Source organism: Pinus tabuliformis, chromosome 8, assembly GCF_031772625.1.
Source record: "Pinus tabuliformis cultivar Carrire ecotype Pingquan chromosome 8, CPIR1, whole genome shotgun sequence".
In the NCBI taxonomy this organism is placed as follows: domain Eukaryota; kingdom Viridiplantae; phylum Streptophyta; class Pinopsida; order Pinales; family Pinaceae; genus Pinus; species Pinus tabuliformis.
The window spans coordinates 111,232,445-111,254,717 of NC_142294.1; the positions used below are offsets into that span (position 1 = coordinate 111,232,445).

Here is a 22,273-nt window from a genome sequence, read left to right on the forward strand (position 1 = left end):
GGTCTATTACAACCTTTATCCATTCCAAGCCAATGTTGCGAGGAGGTTTCAATGGATTTTATTACAGGTTTACCGAAGTCTGAGGGAAAGAGTGTCATCATGGTGGTAGTTAACAGACTTACCAAGTATGCACACTTTTGTGCATTATCACATCCATTTAAAGCAGTAGAGTTTCTACTGCATTTATGGAAACAATTCAAAAGCTACATGGAAACCCAAAGATTATTGTAAGTGACAGAGATCCCATTTTCACTGGAAATTTTTGGACAGAATTATTTTCTTGCCTTGGTACTCAGTTAGCTCATAGCTCATCTTATCATCCTCAATCTGATGGGCAAACTGAGATAGTAAACAAATGTTTGGAAGGATATCTTCGTTGCTTTGTATCTGATAAACAGACATAATGGGTCAAATGGTTGCCTCTGGCTAAATGGTGGTATAACACTTCCTTCCATACAACAACAAAAATGACCCCATTTATGGCACTTATGGATATCAGCCACCATCCATCACATCATATTTAAGAGAAAATTCTAAGGTTCAAGCAGTGGAACATCACATCGAACATCAACAACATGTCCTCCAACTCTTAAAGGATAACCTCGTGTTGGCATGGAATAGAATGAAACAACAGGCAGATCAACATCACAACGAAAGAAGTTTTGATGTAGGTGATTGGGTATTCCTACGGCTACAACCATATAAGCAAATGTCCCTAAAGCAAGCTAAGAAGGATAATAAATTATCACCAAAGTATTATGGTCCGTACAAGGTGTTGCAAAAGATTGGTACTATGGCATACAAATTGGAGCTTCCTGTAGCTTCTCGATTGCACTCAGTTTTCCATGTTTCATGTTTAAAGAAGGTTATAGGCGAAAAGCTCCCAGTTCAAACCATATTTCCAGAACTTGACGAGGAAGGAAAAATTATATTGGAACCAGAAGCAGTCACAGAAACAAGAACTCGACAGTTACGAAATCGATCAATTTCGGAGTATCTTATCAAGTGGAAGAACTTATCCGCTGAAGATTCCACATGGGAGGATGAGAATTTTATACAGAAGCATCCAGAACTACTGAAGCGTTGAGGACAACACTTTTTTGAAGGAAAGGGGCATGTTGGGTCCCTATAATACTAGTGATTACCCCGTTACTATTGTAGTTGTATCCCGTATTAATATTATTGTGCCCTATTGTCCCCATATTGTTATTACTATGCCCCATAGAATTCCTCTATTGTTATTTTTGTGGCTTTATATTATTATTGTTAGGTCGGCTGGATTATATTGTGACTCCTTAGACTCCTATATATAGAAAGGAGGTTTTTTCATTTGAATCATCCAAGAATTACTCATTTATGTAATGTAAAGGAGGTTTCCCCCTCGAAGAGGCTGAATTCTAAGGTGTGGATCTCTCTTTTCTATCTTTTTGTGAGCTGGTTTCATAACATTGTAACTTGAAATATTTGGAAATGATATTGCTTGATAATAGAATCCATGGCATTATGACCATGTTTTTTATTTGTTAATTCTTAATGAAAATGATTGAAGGATATTGTACATCCATGAATCTAGGTTACAACTTATAAGAAATGTAACTAGGTCCTATAAATAAGTATGTTTCAAACAACTTATCATGCTTGGATTCATGTTTGCTATAATCCATGTCATACCAGCTTCATTATCTCATAATGGATCACCATTCATTTTCAATTTTCTTCCCACGAAGACCAATCATTTGGCTAAGGAAGAATTAGGGTTTATGTTACTATATGTTTGCACATTATGTCAAGGGCAACCATTTTTATAATATAGGTAAGTATATATCATTAGAAAAGTGTGCATATTCTTCGATTAACATGTATGAAAACCATTCCATGCATTCAACATGCATTTTCACCTAAGAGTGCGCATTTTTTTCATAATAGGGCATGCATTCTCATCGATGCCCTATTTTCATGAAAGTGCATAAGTTCGTAATGTACATAATGCATATAAATATATCAATTTTAATTAACATTATGATTTCAAGAAGTTATCATGCAAATCCTAATGCAAGGCCTCATTGTTCATTCCAGGGCATGGATTTTACAAGGTGCTCTATTTTCATTTAAAAAACACATAATTTCCATTTTGAGCATACATTTTTTCTTTAAGGAGTACATATCTCAAGGAATGAGTTACCTAGTAGCCTATATATCTATCATCTAATCATATAAGACTCACCAATGAGAATGCATTTCCCTTAAGCTGATGTGCATTTTAACAAGAAAAATTTGAACAATTTTCCCTCTTCGTTGTACAACACAATTTTTGGTCTTTTTACACAACTTTTCTATAACCCTCCCAGTGACTCTTATATAGTTTAGATTTTTTAATTTGATGCTCATCAAGTAATATTCCAATATGTTTAGGGACTTCAAACATAAAAAATAAGTAGGAAAATATTCAAGGGTAGTTTAGGCCTCATAACCCAAGTAAGATGGGCATTGTTCTCTCATTCATTCATCACCCAAAACACATCTTTCACATTTGCATCATTTTTTCCATTGGCTAGATTCTCTTTGCTCACACTTCCATTGCACAAAGTGAACCTAGTTAACTTATAGGGAAGACTCGTTGACTAGGAAACTTTTCTTGAGTCTAAAGTGTAGGGGACAGATGGTGAGGTTATAGTGGCTAACCTCTCAAGTTTCACAAGGCTAGGACCCATCTTTGGGACTTTGAGAACAAGTGTTGATCTATGTGGTAATAAAGCCCTACCCTAACCTCTCTCCTTTATATTAGCTTACAGGTTATGTAATTAATGTCTTGACTCCATTTTCTTTGAATAAGGCAAGGCCCATAAGGTAATAATGAATCATCTATATTAAATAAGCCCCATTAAAAAGTTGATATTCAATAATAATGGAAAACATATAGTTAGTGATTTTAGTAAGAAACTATCTATAAAAGTAAAAGGCCCTCACAAAAGGCCCCATGAACATTTCTTGTTTTTTCGAGATTCTAAATATAAAGGTTTTTTTTCGAGATTCTAAATATAAAGGTTATATTATTTTATCTTTGTCTCTCTTATTTACTGTTATGGAGTTATTTTTCTTTGGATTTAACACACTACACTTGCGAACGTGTTTAGGAATAATTATACATATTATATTATATTATATAGTTATATATATTATATTGGAGAAGATAGAAAATTTCTAATGAATACAAAACCATTTTATTCTTAAACCTCTATAATATAAACGGTCTCTTTAATATGAAATATCCAATATCCTTTTTATGTGTTTGATATCTTTCACATTTATGTTATATGAACTTGAATAGGAAATATTTCATATATCACGTTTAAGTTAATGTAACAATTTAAAATATATTATATTTGTATATCTCTATCTGTATATCTTGTATATCTCTATTTGTATATCTCTATCTGTATGCTTGTTATTATATTTACTTCACTCCATCTTGTTTGTTATGGTAACAGAAATGTTTTGTACAAATGGTGTTGTTGGCTGGCCCCGGTGTGCTGATATCAACTTTTTCCCTTGGTACTGCTATACACGTAAGGGGATAGTCATATATATCGTTGTGGTTGTTTTGTAGTGTGATATTTTTGCCAGCTAATTCAAAATAATTAATATATGTTAATTCTAACTCATAACTATTTTTAATGCAGTTCTTCTTTCCCTATGGTTGGGACTGGAAAATATCATTCTTGCTGGGAGGTCTACTTAGTTCCACAGATCCTGTATCAGTTATAGCCTTATTAAAGGAACTTGGTGCTAGCAAAAAACTGAATACTATTATTGAAGGGGAATCTATTATTAATGATGGGTTGGTATTCTTATTTCAATTCGAGTACTAAAATTAAACACAAACACATTTATTTATGCAGTTCTTTTGACTTCTTTAAAACCTATTTCTATGTTCTGAAATTGATGGTCCTCGTTAGGAAATACAAAGCTTTTAGCTTTTATTACTCTTTTGTTTGTGATTGTGTATAACCCAAACCTTTCTCTTTGTTGAAAGACTAGTTAGTTTTTTATGCTCTCTGTATAATTGAGTGTCATGTTTCAAGGTGGGAGTTTTGTGTAATATTGACCAATGAAATGTTTTTAATATTTATATTTGCAGGACAGCAATTGTTGTGTATAGGCTTTTCTTTCACATGGTTATTGGTGTTCCTTTCAATATGGGGAAAGTGATAATATTTTTGTCTCGAGTCACTCTTGGAGCGTATGTATCATTTTCATTTTCAGTGTATGATTCTCTTTTTTTTTTCTATGTTACTTGTTATGTGCACCATTCTTATGGATTTTGTGTATCTATGATGATACAGGGTAGCTCTTGGTCTTGCTTTTGGGCTTGTATCATTCTTGTGGCTTGGAGTTATTTTCAATGATGCACTGATGAAAATCACTTTGACGCTCTCTGCCACATATTTAGCTTATTTCATTGTATGTTCTCTTTCCACAATTTTGCATTGTAAGATTTACGTTCTTAAATGTATATTTATGTTTAAATTTTTCTTTAAAAATTTAAAACTTTTAGCCTTATTCTCAGCTTGAACATAAATAAAATGTGTTTGTGTACATCTCGAGTGGATTTATTAGATCTTTTTTATAAAGGCCATTTTATCATCATAGTTAATATATTAATATGGTTTAGGTGACCTTTCTATGTAGATCTTCTGGCCACCGAGAATTGCATCTTCAGCAAGCACACAACAGTAGACATACTGTAAATGCTCTTGCTCGTTCTCGCCATGCATGCCCTCCTCTCGACAGGACCGTTGGTGGCATTGGTTAACTGTAGAGGGCACCCTCTATATCACCCCGCATGAATACCACGTGTCTGGCATGGCATGGCTCATCAGTACTTTCCTCCTCCTCACCCTTTTCATCCTATTAAATGTTCAACCTCTCTGAATGTCATACTCCACCACACTAGGATCCTCCCACACTACAATTCCTTTTGTCCCTACGGCAATGGAACTCCTACCCCATGGTTGATTGATTATCTCCTGGGATCTCCCTAACAAACAGATTTATCTCATTTATGATTACATTATGCACTATTACTTTGAACTATGGAGTCACAGTCGGTTCTCAGACACTTGGCCTTTGCACTGCACCGTTATCTATCTTACCTTCATGACCCCTTTCAGGCATTCCATGCAGCACTGATTATATAAAGCTCCCACTCAGTTCACTTGGTGGCAGAGCTTAGGAAATTACTTTGTGTTGGAATGTGATGCTTGATACTATGCGGCTCCTAGGTTAGTGTCGAGACGAAGGGCTCTATCGTGGCCTGTCAAGCTAATTTGAGTTTGGATATATATTTGGCTATCTTCACTCCCTCTATTTAAACTCTTTCAATTTTGTTGTCATTCTAGTTTGAGTCTCTAGTTGTCAGTCATCTATGTTCTTCATTTTATTTATGCATAACATAGGGTCAAGCCTAGTGTTTGAGTTGGTTTTCATCCTTTCGCCGACTTCCTTGTCCCCAACTTCCCTGCAAGGTTCTGATCTTACTGATGTCTCTTTTAACTGCTCGATCCTTTCCTGTGGGGTTTGGTACTCAAGCACCTTTTCAATCTGGTTTTGAGTTAGTCTCCAATGGTTCTCAACTTCGTATGTTTCTCTCCATTGTTAAGGTCCATGCTAAATTTAAGATCTATATTCACATTAAACACATCAAGGTTCATATAATAATTCTCATGTATAATCCTTTAGATTGTACCAAGGTGTGCGACTTGCATCTACTCCTGGGGTTCCATAATCAGTTTCATATGCATTTCAGGGTGGCCATTTACAACTATATCACCCTATCGTCCTTCAATGTCATCATTTCTAGTGGAGTCGTACATTAGTCTTCGTCAGCAGCTATAGTCCCCCAATCTACTTGCCGAGTTGCTATTATATATGGTGGTCAACTATAGTCTAGTTAGTGGTCTTTTGTAGGGACTTTATGGCACATAGACAACGATAGTCGATTCATCGAGGAGGAGTTGTTGGGTCTTCTTCCACCATGTTGATGCATCTTTGGCTGCGAGTCCATCACCAACTTCTTTGAGGTTCCTTCGTTGGAGGTCATGAAGGAAATTTTCACGCTAGATGCTAAAGAATTTGGTGACCGACAATAGTCTTTGGACTTTGAGATCAGTGGAGGTTGTCTTAAATGGGTTCCAAACCCTGGTAAATTCAGAAAGAGATACCTTCACTTCTCGCATTCCATCACTCTTCATCATCAGTTGGAGACCTTGTTAAACACGGTAATCAGAGATAAACAAATTGATAATTACAAGATACTTTTTGGGAAGGAAGACATCAAACGATTATGAGAGACATCAGCTACAACTTGGATAATATAGTTGTATGACTAAACTGACTGGAAAGGTGTATTGCAACAAATCTTGATAATGAATCAAATGGCCATGAAAAATAGGAATCCATTATCAATGTGGTCCCTATCAACTCCATTCATGCTAACTCAGACCCACTAGGGAACAATTCACATGAAGTTTCCTTTCCAAGATCTACAGTCATCATCCTTGACTAGTCTATTAAGGTTTTAGCTTTACTACCTATGTTTCTATGGAATCTATGTTTTTTTTACTATTTGGTATTGTTTCTAGTACTTGTATCAATTTGACCAGATATTAATTTTGTATAGGGGAAGATAAGAAGTTGAACAGTCATAGTGTTCGGCAATTTCTAGGTCTTATATGTTTACTCACAGGGGATTCACTCAATGAACCTCTGACATATCACATGCGTTCGTGGCATATTAAACAATACCTTTAATTTGACTACATATTGGAAAATCCCTCTAAAAATCACATTATCTAACCCCCTATCAATATAAACTCAATACAGCTTCCCAATTAAAAAAATCCCTACTTTCACTAGATATTGTAGGTATCCATTTCTTCATTAACATTTTTTATACCCCTTTATATTTTTTCATTAACTTTGAGCTCCAATTTTTATATTTTCCAATATGAAAACCCATTACCCCCCATACATCCCCCAATATATTATGTCATATTTTCCTCAATATATATCCCCTAATATGAACCCACGTGGTATGATATTTCTCCCCCAGTAAAGCCCTGTGCGTTTACTATGACCCCAATTTTGGTTTTCATAACCAAGGTTTTTTACTATTGTGGTACTTTCAGAGTTTTGATTAATCCCAGCAGCAAAACTTCATGTAAATTCCATGGTTTTCGATAGTAATACCAGAAATATTTACGTAAAAAAACATATAAATTTAGGTTTAGGCTTTTATATCAAAGGGCGGCGATATTTTTAAGATGTCGAATAAGTATTAAAATGTTGTAATCATTAAAATGATCTCATATATATATATATATATATATATGTGTGTGTGTGTGTGTGTGTGTGTGTGTGTGTGTGTGAGAGAGAATCATTAAATTTTATAAATTATTTATATTAAGTATTTAAATTATCTTAAAAACAAATGAGTAATTTTATTGTGATTTTAGTTTAAATTGTTATTTATAAAAATATATTTTAGAGTATAATCAATTATTTTATTTTTAATTTAGATTTTTAATTGGTCTTATGGATATTGAAGAATTATTCATTTTCTATACTATAATTATATATAAAATTTAGTTTTAGAATAGAAAATAAGTTATGCAAATTTCTCTTTCTTAGTAGATGGTATACTTGTAAGGTGATACCAAATTTATAGTGAGAAAGACTAAAGGATTTTAGTAACATTATCATCAAGCAACTATAGCAAAGAAATTAGTTGGACCACCAAGTAGAAAACAAGTAGTAATATAGTCACTGAGAGATCACAAATAGCTGGACCAGTTTATTGAGGCATCAATAATCCCACAAGTCCAGTGCCTTGGGGTTGTTCCTAACAAAATTCAAATCAAACTTTTCTATTGCTTCATTTATGGACTATGTTCTCTTGGTTTTGAATCACATTACATTTTTTTGTTTGAATGGGTGATTCTTGCTTGATTTCTTGTTTTGTTCCACTTCATGCTGTAGTCATTATTGAATATGGTAGTAGTGTTGTCAAGTTTGTTTGCATCACAAAATGGTTCTTGTTACATGTGCCTTTTCTCCTATTGGTTGTTTGGTTAACCTCGTCCTATGAAATTGAAGTATATCGAATCTTGGATTGATTATAGCATTTGCAAGGTATAGGGTGGCTTTGAACTGTTTTTCATAATATTAGTACCTAGTTCTCAAAATACTTGCTTGTTTTTTTTGTAGGATAACATCTTTCAATTACTAACGGATAACCACTATTAGAGTTGTTCAGGAAAACATGGTGTTCTAGATAGGGAAAACACCTTCAAAAACCACTCACACAACCAGATTAAAGATCATAACACTAGTGTTATTCCAAAATTAAAATCATCTAAGAGTCAAATACTCTATGACCCCAACTAACATGGCCACTTGAGGAAATTTTATTAATGCAAAAAAAAATTGTACATAATAGAGTTTCTCACAATTAAGCACATGGTATTGAGTATTCAATGGGAGTGACAATTATTTTTGCCAATGTGGCCCTTTCAGACAATTTTATTAATGCAAAAGAAAATTTGTACATAAGAGAGTTTCTCACAATGGGTCATCGATAATGACCCTCCATGATCTTTAAAAAGAGACCATGGACCAATCAACTGTCAAAACATATATTAATGGTAATTAGTATCAAGGAGAATATGAGTCATCAAATCACTTGATGTATAGAACATATCGTGATTGTTAGATTACAATGCAATTAATGCATACTAAAGAAACACACTTTTACTTAAAGACACATTTGACCAAGTTGAGATTAACTAATTACTAAGTATCTAAATATCCTAACATCCTCCTTTAAGAACAACTTGGGATATGATTGAAGGATTTCAAAGGTGACATAATATGTGAAGGAACGAGGCATCAAAGCCTATCTCTCCCCCCTTAATGACAACTTCTTGAACTCCTAGCATAGGTTGAAGTTCATAAAAATTCACTTCTATAAGAGACTATGAAAATGTTTATAATGTGACAACCCTTTTTGTTAACCCTCTTGTAAATGTCACTATGAATTTTAATTCATGAAAATAATGTGAAAATTTAAACATTGAATGGGTTGGAGGAGTGGACACAGATTCAGGGCTCTGAAGAGGATGGGTTGCTTATAAACCCAAGTCACTTTATTTATTTTACCACCTATCTCCCTGGTGAATTAATGACATTTCTAGTGAAAACATTGAATAAAAGTATGGGGCAATCTGGAGTGAAGGAAAAAAACCCCATACAATCCCTGACTCGTGGGACATGTTGTGGAATTCAACACACAAGGGAGAAGGCATTGGTAGTGGTATACAGATAAATATGCTTATAGACACACATCTCCAATGAGTGTTATTATGAAAGGCACACAAGGTATCATACAAAGAGTGGAACACTATCAAAAGTGCGGAATTACATTGAGACATTAGAGTGAGAGGACTCTCTACTAGAAAGGAAAAGGAGACGTAGTGTATGTGTAGCCTTGGAAGCACACTAAGGATCATGGTGTAAAGAGAATCTTGTGGTGTTGAGAAGGTGGAGTCATGGTGGACTCTGGATTCCTACTTAGTAGGTTGAGACACTATGTACTCTAACATTTCTTATGGTGTGCTCATAGGTGGAGACCCTTAGGGTGGACTCTGGATCCCCATGAAAACTAACAGGTGGAGGCATGGTGCGCTTTGGATTCCTATGGGTGAGAAAGTGGAGGCATTATGGGCTTTGTATTTGTGTAGTGTGAATCAGGTGGAGACATTGTGGGCTCTATAACTGTGTAGTGTTTGACTAGCAAAGACACTATGTGCTTTGGACTACTGCAAGGTCTTGCAGGAGGAACATTGTGTGCTCTAGATCCCTGAAGTTTTTAGTGGGTGGAGACACTATGTGCTTTGTACTCCTAGTTTTTATGTGTAGATGTTGTGTGTTGTGGGTTCCCATGTGATTTGGTTAAATATATTGGTGTGAATATCACTTGAGAACTTAACACCTCATACTCTAAATCCAACTCGGGGTGCTTAACTGCAATAAATATTGCAATGTAGTTGTCTGATGGTTTAGTGGAGAGTTGACATCCCTCCCTCAATTTCTAGTCATTTAAGTTAATCAGATGAGTATATTCACTTGTATACCTATTGCACTATGAATGATGAATGATGATGCTATGTATTATAACAATGAATGTAACAACATTAGGAATGGAGGAATGTGATATTCCTAGCTTTTTATAATAAAATATTGATATGAGTGTCTTCATGGTTGAAGGGCTTTAAAAGCCTATGTTCTTTTATATATTCCTGAACTGCAGAGTTATTTATATGTGTATGTCTGATTGTTGACAGGATTAGCTAATTGTTACACTATGTGTGAACTTCATGGTTTGATATGCTATGTACATCATGGATCTTTGTGCTTACGAACTATTGATTATCCTTCTTGGTAAAGGATTGTGAATGGTATAATGTAAGAACTATCAACAAATCTGGTAATCTATGTGGAATCCATTATTTAGTTTAGTTGGGTGTTGTTGTATGAGAATTTATAGGGCATTGGTAGCTCTAGTTTGGTTTGTTTTAGTGCCTATTGGTAGGCATGACTATAACTTCATAAATTATGTTATGGTTTAGTTTGTCTCTAGAATGATTTTGTTTGAATAAAATATTAATTCTATAGATGTTAGCATTATAAGAAACACTGAGATCTATGGAAGGTATGGTAAAAGAACCTAGAGTTTCCCAGTCTAAAATGCTATGGGAATCAACTTGTATCTGGGGCTAGATCAAACCTTCGCAAAATTTGTATCCAGACTAAACTTGTTTAAGTCTAGCATATATGTTTGGGGTTTCAAAAATCTAAGCAATTGTGCTTGTGCACTTTCTTTGAAGTACCATATTTGGATTAGTTTAGATAACTAGAGTAGAGAGAAAGTAAAAAGGGTTAAATTTGGGGTGGGGCAAATTTTGGTGCCTGAAGACAGAAGCCAAAATTATTGGAAGTCGGAGTTTATATGAAATATGAAGGGAGTGGTCCCGATGACCATCTCAATTGGTTAATATGAGAAATGTGAAATTGTTGAAACTTGAAAGACCCAAGTTAAAATCCCCCCTGTTGTGACCTAGACTACAGAGAGGAGGAAATATTGTATCCCCCCATAGGTTTACTTGTAGTTATGTGTCAAGTGGGTTGTTGGGTTCCTTTGTGCTACAAAAATCAAAATCAAAATAAAAAAATAAAAAATCAAAGGGAGTGGGGCCCATGAGGAAGACGTTTGGTGTGAGGCCAGATGTCTGGTTAAGTGGTGGATGTGTCTAGGAATACAAGACATCCAGGGGTGAGGACAAGGAACAAACACGCAGAGCCCCAGATGTGCACCAAGTATAGATATGGTCGAGGAGATGTGGTCATTCGATTATATCCAAGGATCTGAGGGTTTAGGACACTTTTTGAGTGAAAACTATGTGCATACCCAAATATCCCTTGTGGTAAAATATAAAGAGAATTGTGGATTTTCACAAAGAGATCGGGCCCAGTGGGACCTGTGAATTAGACTTACATGGCAAGCACCACGAATGTGTTATTGTGTCCATGTAGGAATCATTAATTACATGGCAAGTCCAGTTGGGCTACACATGGATTCCACATGGAAAAATGTGACAATGTGATAAGAGTTAATTGGTTAATATTTAAAAGAGTGTAAATTTAGATCTAGGAGTTGAATTGAGGTAAAATTTGTATCATTGGCAAGCTCTCGACAAGCTGAACATTGTGGTGTCGCCCAAGGTAAATTATGCTAACTTTGGGAAGGAAGGAAATTTTGTAATCCCATCTCCATAATGAGACCATCGAGGTCAGGTTAGTTGAAAGAAACACCTCCCATCAGCCCAAGAAGTCTAAGGGGGTGGGAGGGACCATTATAGGGTGGTATCAGAGTGTCCATTTTCAACAATCAAACTAAATGGGCCTAGGAGGATAAATGTTTAAAATTCTATTACAAAGTAGTGTGACAAAGAGAAAGAATTCAATATTGGACCCTTGGAAAATGAGATTGATTTCCATTATATGGTGGAATACCACACTCTATGTTATATAAAGGATGATTGTTTGATGTGTGAAAAGATGCGCTTATTGTATATTGTGTGTTGTATGCCTACATGTGTTGATAGCAAAAGTTTGAATTGCTAGATACTAGGAAGGATATATTGTTGATCTATTTTTTTTTTTCTAACTGGCACACTAACTTGAAAATTGGTGTTTCAGATAGCCTCACATCAACATGCTTATTACAAATAAGCTAAGTTGATGGCTAAATATGTTATTATTATTTTTGGTTTGGCTAACAACTATGTGTGTGTAATAGCATATAAGAAGACACCAAATAATCTCAAGAAGGTAAAGGAATGAGAAGTAGAATGGTGCAATACAACATTGATATGTCTCATCATGGTGATGTATAAGAGTTAGTGAGAAAGAGGAGAGAAGAAGACTCCCCTAATTGGTTGGACACCCTTAGAAGTTTAGGGGATGGATTGAGAAGTTGTAAGGCTGACAATGAGAAGATTGTCAGAGTTAAGGAGAAGCAAGAAAAAGTAAATGGAGTAATACTGTAGATCTTGTTATATTTGTAAAGACAAGATCAACATGATCTAGGTGCTAGTTACCTAGGAATGCATAAGTACAGGTAATGTACATAAGAACTTGGAAAGTATGAATTGAGGACTAATGGTATAGAAGGAAATAGATCTAAGTATTACACTTATTGTTTCCATTTATGATAACATGATGTCATTTATGTCAAATTGGATGTATAGGGTAGCAACAGTACCATCTATTATGACCAAAGAAGTAGAAAGGCTCTTTATGAAGTAATATGTTAGTTAGATATCTTATAGGTTCTCATCAATAGAAGTTAAAGGTGCTTGAATTTATTTGAGTTTTTGATGTATTTATGATGTTCTAAAGACCCTACAAATATAATGTTGAGTAGGTATCCTTGGTACCTTCTCAATGGTATATCCTGCTCTAAAAAACCCCTCTTGGATGAGAAGTTATGGCAAATTGAAGTTTCAATAATAATTGAAGGATTGAAACTTTAGGGAAAAGACCAAAATATTATACAAGTTAAGAAGTGTGCATGTTCGGAGTGGACCCACCATTGAGAGAGAAGATCAACGGCCATGAGCGCGTAGAATTATACACTAGTTAATGTCATTGAATGGCATGCATCTCTTAGCATACATATTTTAGGCTAATCAATGAAACTCCTAATAGTTCAACATTCAGATGAAAATGAATATGTGTGAAGTTTAAATGGGACTATACGACCAATCGAATGATGACACATGGTAACATCTTATTTGATGATGACATAGACCTATTGACGAGTGACATGTGGCTCATTAGCACAATCAAATAGACACATTAACACATTGACGTTAGGATGACATGTTGCCACCAAGGGATGCCACATTGCATGGTTATTTGGCACATTTGGCTTGGTAAAAAGTTTGAAAACAGGGGACACTTGGCACACTCTCAAGTTGCCAACTTGCCATGTGGCATGATGAAATCATGTTGGCATCATTAGGGCCAGTGACCCCCAGGTCACATGGGGTGGTCACATGGTGGGTTGTGGGCCAAACCAAAATATCTAATGGTCAACTTAAAGGATTGGTCATATGGAAATGTCACGAAGGTCACATGGTCAGTTAACTCCAAGTTTTGTGCCCCACTCAATAGAGCCCCTAGTTGACATGACCATCTCCGAAACCGATTGCAAACTATATATCTATATATATATATATATATATATAGATATATATATATATATATATATATATATATATATATATATATATATATATATATATATATATAGATATAGATATATATATATATATATATATATATATATATATATATATATATATATATATATATATATATATATATCTATATATATATATATATATATATATATATATATATATATATATATATTTATATTTATATTCATATATTTATATATAGATATAGGGCTTGACTAGTGTGACGATATGATTGTAAGATATAATTAAACACACATAGAAATTAGACCAACGAAGAAGAACAAGGAAGTTCATGACTTTTTTGTTCTAGTTATGATTATAATTACACGTGGGTGATGGTTCACCAATCCAGTTCCCATATACAAAGCTTGGTTCACTTTGGGTTAACTAAAGTCTAATTTGAGCAGTTAGGCCATGGGGCGCTACCACTGTTCATATATTTTTTTTAATGGTAGCTGATCCTATTAGCTAGGTCATGTGGCCCTACCATTGTTCATATATTTTTGTGAATGAAAATTTTATCCAGGCCACAATGGCCCTACAACCATTCATATAATTTTTGTATCACTAAGGTTCGATTTGAATAGACAAGCCACAGTGGATTCCATAAACCATGTTGTGATGAGCCACAAATATTGTTGAGCCATGGAGGATTGATGTGGGGTTTTCTAATGTAGTGTTATCATTGTAAATAAATTGGTGCCACACTGTATTGAAAGTCACACTATAAAGTGGAATTGGTAAGGCATGAACACTATGTAATGGTGGTCACATGTTCGACCCTCAACAGTGAACAAGTTGGGTTATTTTTTATTTTTATATATATTTCCATATTATAACATAGTTTGAAGTATTTGTTGTCTGACACCAAAATCTAGCAAGACTATTTAAGGGCACCCAAAAAAATTCTTTTTGTAGAATAATTATATAGTTGCATGTTGTTAATTTGAGTTTCTAGATTCATTATTTGTCCAAATTGAGTTCCAGAAGAAGTTGGAGGATCAGTGTTTAGATACGAATGTAACTAGAGGGGTTTGATGCTATTTTGACTCTTATTTAATGGCTAAATATCTTATGTTAATTTTGAAGGTTTATGAGCATGTTGCAGGTGTTTTGGATACATTAAGTAAATAAATTCTAAGAAGGGGTTTGAATGACCATATTGAATAATTGGTTGAAGTAGAGTATGGATAATAGAATGATAGCCAAAAATAGTGATCAAAATGACTTTTTTTTAGTGACAATGTTTACGGGTAGCAGTGATAGTAATTGTGATATGACAGTGCTTGTATGTTGTAGTGACAATTTGTGTAGGTTAAGATGATGGTACATGTTATGATGATGATAGAATATTGTAGATTATGATATGCCTTATGACTTAATAATACATTATGATAGTGTATCCAATTTGAAAATGAGATGAAATAGAGTTCCACAAGGAATTTGAAGAAGGAAGTTGGTGCCTCCACTAAGATTGGAGCCTCAATAAGGTTGGATCCTATAGCAGGTTAGAGTCCCCTCATCATTGAGGTTTAAGCCTCAATCAGGTTGGAGCCTTCTCATTCTCAAAGTTGCAGCCTCAGTTAGGTTGTAGCCCACATTGAGAAGTTGGTTGCATCTTTCAACATTGGTGCCTCAATCAGGTTGTACCCTATCGCAAGTGGCAGCTTGCATTTTTGGCGGTAGTTGCCTCTAATAGGTCGAAGCCTAGAAATTGATGTAAATGAATTCAAGATAAAGAAGAAGAAGAATGGTATTTTTTTCCCATATGGGTTTCCACCTAAAAATTTGTCTTTTTGTGATGTGATGGCTTCTTGTGTTGTTGATAGCTTCTTGATATGTTGCTGATATGATGACGCATTGTTATAGTCTATGATATAATGCTTATGGTTCATTTCCATATGGTTGTGTGATTAAGAAAAGTTGTGAAATTATTAAATTGTTCTCACTTTGATTCAGCCCCCCCCAATCTGTTCTTTGGGCCAACATTAAGAAACTACATAGATAGATAAGTGAAGATACAATGAGAGGTGGAACTCCACTAGTACTCTAGAGAGGAGAACGAGAAATTAGGATCAACTATCTAGTGTTGCAACTAAGAGGCAATTCCAACAAAAGAGGAAAGAGAATGAATTGATGCCAAAATAATTTAAGAAGGAAAAGCTTCCTAATTTTGATGTAGAGATGAAGAAGGCATCGTAAGTGGAAGCATAGTTATTGGGAATGGATACGTATTTTAGAGTGCATGATTACTATGAGAATATGAAGGCGAGAGTAGTCATTTTGATATTGATAGGTAAAGTTGATATCTAGTGGGAATACCTAAGGAATATGAAGAACATTAAAGAGGAGTTGTACGAGAGGAGATTTGAAAGATATTTCTGACGGAGTATATATCTGAAAGGTACTACAAGAACAAGGTCAAGGAATTTTATGAGCACAAATTGGTTCAATTGACAGCTGATGAATACACCAATAGATTCTTAGAGCTGCTGAATTATGAGCATTACATCAAGGATGAGAAAGTAAATATATAGAGGTATCTCAATGGTTTTCCATAGGAATTTAGGGACATAATAGAATTTGATGAGATGAAAACCATGGAGAACACCATTCAGAAGATGAGGTATTTCTATTAACAGTCGAAGCATAAGGTTATGTTTTGAACTAACAGGAAGGCAAAGGGGAATCCCATCATCAAAGGAAAAGGGCAGAGAGTTTTAGGAACTCAATCAAGAGGAAGGAATGTGAATTGTACCACTCATGCCAAGGGAGAACCCTAGAATAAATCCATTACTGTTGAAAGAGGTCGATTCTCTATACCTATAGGAGAGGACAATCAAGGGTGCAACAAAGAAACTTTCAAGTGTTAGACTTGTGGAGAAAACCACAGGAAGATAGATTATCCATAATGACAACAGAGTGGTCCAAGGCTATACGATGTGCAACAAGTAGAGACAATGAAGGATGTGGCTTATAATGTGCCATGAATTTATGTCGTGTTAGAAAATATGTAGGTCAATCATCAAGCCTCAATGATAGAGATGGAAGGTATTGTTAATAATCAACCTATTTCAATTCGATAGACCCAGGTTCTAATTTAAGTTATGTAATCCCACAAGTTACATGGAAGTGTGCATTGCAAAAGAAAGCACATGGAAGGTCGTGGTTAGTTCATCTTGCCACGAGAACTAAGAGGCAAGTTGAAGGTGTGGTGAAGTAATTCCCAGTAGTGAGAAATGTCATGCCCACATCCATAAACTTTAACCTATTACCATTGGGTTCACATGATGTGTTAGTCAACATGGATTGGCTGGCAAGCCAAAAGACTAAAATCAAATATTATAATAAATCAATAGACTGTCAGAGTGGTGAAGGGGAAAGAGTCAAATTGTAGGGAGTAAAGAATACCATTACTATTCAACAAGTGTTAGTGTTACAAATGAAGAGATGTAGTCGAAAATTATGTGAATTGTACACTGAGCAACAAACTAGTGAATTAAGATTTAATAGAGATGTGATTGACGAGTACTCAATTTTAAAACATTTCATTGATGTGTATCTTGAGGAAATCCTAGGATTTCCACCAAGAAGAGAAATTGATTTTTCAATTGAATTTTTTATGGGATCAACGCCGGTGTCAAAAGCTATATATGATATGAGCACACCGGAGTTGATGGAACTAAAATTACAATTAAATTAAATGTTGGACTGGGGATAAATTAGACTTAACATATTGCCCTAGGGAGCTCTAGTATTATTTGTGAAGAAAAAATATGGCACACCGAGACTATGCGTTGATTACATTTAGTTAAATAAATCCATGGTGAAGAAAAGGTATCCTTTGCCAAGGATTAATGACTTGTTTGGTCAGATGAGAGGAGATTTAGTGTTTTCAAAGATAGAATTGAGATATGGATACCATCAGGTACAAATTAAGGATGAATACATTCATAAGACACCTTTCAGAACTAGATATGGACATTATGAAATTGTGTTGGTGCCATTTGGACTCACCAATGCTCCCATGATGTTTATGTGTGTAATGAACAATGTTCTCAGTCCATATTTGGACAAGTTTGTATTGGTCTTTGTAGACAACATATTGGTTTATTCTAAAACCAATGAGAAATGTTATGAACATTTGGTAGTAATTTTACAATTGCTAAGGGAGCAAAAGATTTATGCCAAGCTTAGAAAATGTGATTTATTTCAATCACAAGTTCAGTACTTGGGACATATTGTTTCCAAGGAAGGAGTAACAATAAATCGTGATAAGATTAAAGTCATCATGGAGTGGCCTAATCCTTGGAATGTAAAAAAAATCATATCCTTCATGGGATTGGATGGGTATTACCAAATATTCATTCAAAAATTTTCAAATATTGATCACCCAATCACAACATTACAGAGAAAATGAGTCAAATTCCAATGGACACCAGAGTGCGTAACCAATTTTGAGGAGTTAAAACATTTACTCACAAATACAACAATATTAAGAATAACAGAGCTAGAAAAAGATTGTGGTTTGCATAGATGCCTATAAGGAAGGGATTGGTGGATTCTTAATTCAAGAAAGAGAGGTAGTTTGTTATGAATAAAGGAATTTGAATGAGCATGAGTGAAATTATGTCACTCATGACTTCGAGCTAGCAGTTATAGTGAACGCATTGAAAATGTGGAGGCACTATATTTTGGGAAGGAAGTTTGTTTTAATGTTAGATCATGGAGGATTGAGGTATCTATATGAAGAACCCAATCGTATTGCAAGATAGGAAAGGTGGCTAGACTTAATCAATGAGTTTGACTTTAAAATACAATATATCAAACACAAGGAAAAACAATTAGTAGATGCTAATAAGAGGCTACAAATGGCTCATATGGAAGCCCTTAGTACTAGTGAAGTTGATATTAAGGAAATGATCAGAGAGGCAATGCATTAGGATGAGCATTACCAGTAAGTGAAGGAATGCTTGTAGTAGGAACCAAAAGCAGCACTAAGTAAGGATTACTCACTTACGGATGAGGGTTTGTTGAAGCTAAAAGGAACGTGGTATATACCTTGTATGGCAACTTGAAAAATCTTAACTCTAACGAGATTCATAAAATAACTTATTCAGATAATCCTGGTTATCAGAAAATGATAATATCCATCAAAAAAATGTATTATTGGTCGTGCATGAAAAATGATTTTTCTGGGTATATTTCTAGGTGCTTGGAGTGCTAGCAAGTGAAAGTGGAGTGTAGACATCAATCAATATTGTTAAAACCAATTCCCATTCCTGAAAGGAAGTGGAAATCCATCTCTCTTGACTTCATAATAGGATTACCAAATACATCTAGACAACATGATGCCATAACGATAATGGTATATAAGTTGAGTAAGGCAACTCATTTTATAGATGTCAAGTCTACCCACAAGGAAATTGATATTTCTCATATTTTCATGAAATAAATATTTATATTACATGGTGTACCCAAGAAGATAATCTCATATTGGGATTCCAAGTTCACCTCAAAGTTTTGGAAAGCATTGTTTGCTAGTTTTGGGATAGAGTTAACATTCAATACAATGTACCATCCTCAAATCAATGGAAAAGTTGAAAGAGTAAATAGGGTGCTAAAAGACATGCTAAGAATGTGTGCCATGCATCATCCTAAGAGGCAGGAATATTTTCTACCTTTGGTAGAGTTTCCTTATAACAATGGGTACTAGGAATCAATGAATATGAGTCCTTTTGAATCTTTATATGGTAGGAAATGTAATACACCTATGAACTGGAATGATCCAGTGAACAAGGTACTTCTTGGACATCATCTGTTGAAGGAAATGGAATAAGAAGTAGTTGATATCAGGAAGAAATTGAAAATAACTTAGGACAAGAAAAAGAACAATGTAGATTGGAAAATAAATCTTAAGGAATTTCAAGTGGGGGAACATGTTTACCTCCACATTAGACGAAGGAAAAGTTCATTAATAATAGGATTGTGTGCTAAGTTAGAACCATGATTTTGTGTACCATTTAATATCTTAAAAGGAGTGGGGCTAGTGGAACCCACAATGAAAGCACATGATGTTTTCCATGTTTCTTTGCTTGAAAAGTATGTGCATGATCCTAATCATGTTGTTGATTTTTCTATGCTACAATTCGAATATAGGTGAGAATTCTAGCTAGAGCCACTATGCATTCTGGATCAGAGGTAGAACATGCTCTAGAATCAAGTAATCGAGTAGTTCAAGGTGTAGATGAGGTACTTTGGACCATATGAGGCCGCTTGGGAAATGGTCAATCAAATGAGGGTATCATACCCATTTTTGTTTTCTATGAAGTAAATGTAAAAAAAACTATGTATATAAAGCTTGCTGTTGAATTTTGTGTTAAGTTATAGGAAACCATGTTATCACTCTATAGTTTCCAAAGGTTGTGGAGAGAAACCTAGAGGTAACCATAAAACCACTTACAAAGCTGGGATCTAGCACTTCCAGCTTCAGAGAGGGATCTCTCTATGGGATTTAGATTATTATTTTTTGAGATATTAGACTTGTTATTGAGTTCTGAGTTTGGTTTTTTCAAATATTTGGTTGAAACTATAAGGAAAATCCATTGGGTAATGGAGTCATAAGTCTCTGGGTGATCAAATACAAGAATGAAAGAATAGATCTAACAAGGAAAGGTAGGAAAGATTTTGGATGTTTAAAGCATTTGTGGAGTGAATGGGATGAAAATATTTAAATTCAATTAAATATAGAGCATGCTAGGATGAATTCTATACTTAATATCAAAGTGAAAACATAGATATTGTTTATAAGCCAGAGGAGTGTTTATTTAAACAAATTCAGCCCTTAATCTTTTTTAAACAATAGAGATAGAGAAAGATATGAAAAAATGGGAAAATAACACATTTACATGAGAGGAGACATCACCAATTGTCTGACATAGGAATCCTGGAACAAACTTTCTGTATTAATGAAATTGATCACTTCAGTTCATGCACAGTTTTACATCAAAGATTTTCTTTCTTCATACAAGTTCCAAAACTTTGTACTTCGATATATGAAGTATTTATACAATTTTCATCAAAATATCTTGATTTTAAATATCAAGATGTTTCTACAAAATATCCTAAAAAATTGTTTACAAAAATAGTACAGGAATATAGGAAAATTAAAATGTTGAAGCTCTCTGGCACTGACTTCGAGGATTCTGGTGATGACTTGGACTGAAAAGGTTACTGCTTTTCTGCTAAAGATGAATACCTATTTACTCAAGAAGTTGACATAATTTATCCCATCTGTCTTCATCTGGGGTGGAGAATTTGATTAAATTTCTATAGGTTTCATCCACCTCGGTATATTTCTGGAAAGTGGGCTTGACTATAAACATATGTTTTATTTCATGTTTGATAAGTAAGTCGAACTTCAAACCTTCCATGAAAGATTTCCCTGTAATGGTTCCCTTTATGGTGGAAAATTTGGATTTATCTCTTGCTATGGAATATAAATTTTGTTGATAATCATTTAGCTAAACTAATTTATATCCCATTCCCTTTAAACCTGGAAGCCCCTTTTGATGTAGTATATTGAACTTTCTATGGAATTTTTTAATGCTAGCCTCCAAGTTATGACATTTATTCTCTAACTGTAACATTAAATTCCTTTTTGTAAGAACTCTTCTTACCTCAAGAATTGTCTTAGTTCTGTCTGCAATCTCATATTCTTCCAGTTCTTCTTTTGTCTTTGAATTCAGAATTCTTATTAAGGTAGTAGCTTCACCTGGTTTTTGACCCAAACTTTCCTTTATATCTTCTATGACCTCTTTTGATTTCTACACCAATTCCTCTTGCTCGAAAATAATTTCAATGGAAGGCCAAATTTCAGTCATAGCTTCATTAATCTCTACCCAAATGTTTTCCTTTTCTTGTGAAATTGTCTGTGCCATGGCAGATTCATTCTCTAAAAGTTCAATTCTCTGAGTTAATCTGTGAGTTTTTTGAATCTTTGAAAAATACACATTATCAATTTTTAATTTTTTCTCTTGGAGATTATTAAGCTGAGCTTTCAGCTTTTCAATCTCCTTCCCTCTGATAGACAAGTCTCAAATAGATCTGGTTAATTCACCTGATATATCTATAGACTGTGTCTCTACTGTAGTAGTTGTTGAAGTAGAAACCCCTACTATTGATGTACCTGTAATTGGAACTGTTGTGAGAGGAATGATTGCTAATTGAGTTGATTGTTCTTTCTCCTTTAGCAGTTTTTCTATTTCAGTCTCCATTTCTTTAATCTGCCCATTATGTTCAATGATAATTTTGAACATATCTTCTTTTTCCTTTTCTAGTTGACCAACTTCCTTTGTTTGTGGAATATCTTCAGTAGATGGAATTTTAGT

At 34.5% G+C, this 22,273-nt stretch overlaps 1 protein-coding gene across 1 annotated transcript in view; it reads left to right on the top strand.

The window, feature by feature from the left end:
- LOC149234376 (sodium/hydrogen exchanger 8-like) overlaps nt 1-22,273 on the top strand; it is a 1,053,364-nt gene that overhangs the window by 192,372 nt on the left and 838,719 nt on the right. The window contains exons 4-7 of the mRNA XM_089371820.1: nt 3,489-3,566; nt 3,681-3,838; nt 4,139-4,240; nt 4,344-4,461. Of these exons, the coding sequence (XP_089227946.1) occupies nt 3,489-3,566; nt 3,681-3,838; nt 4,139-4,240; nt 4,344-4,461 (456 nt within the window). The remainder of the gene's footprint in view (nt 1-3,488; nt 3,567-3,680; nt 3,839-4,138; nt 4,241-4,343; nt 4,462-22,273) is intronic.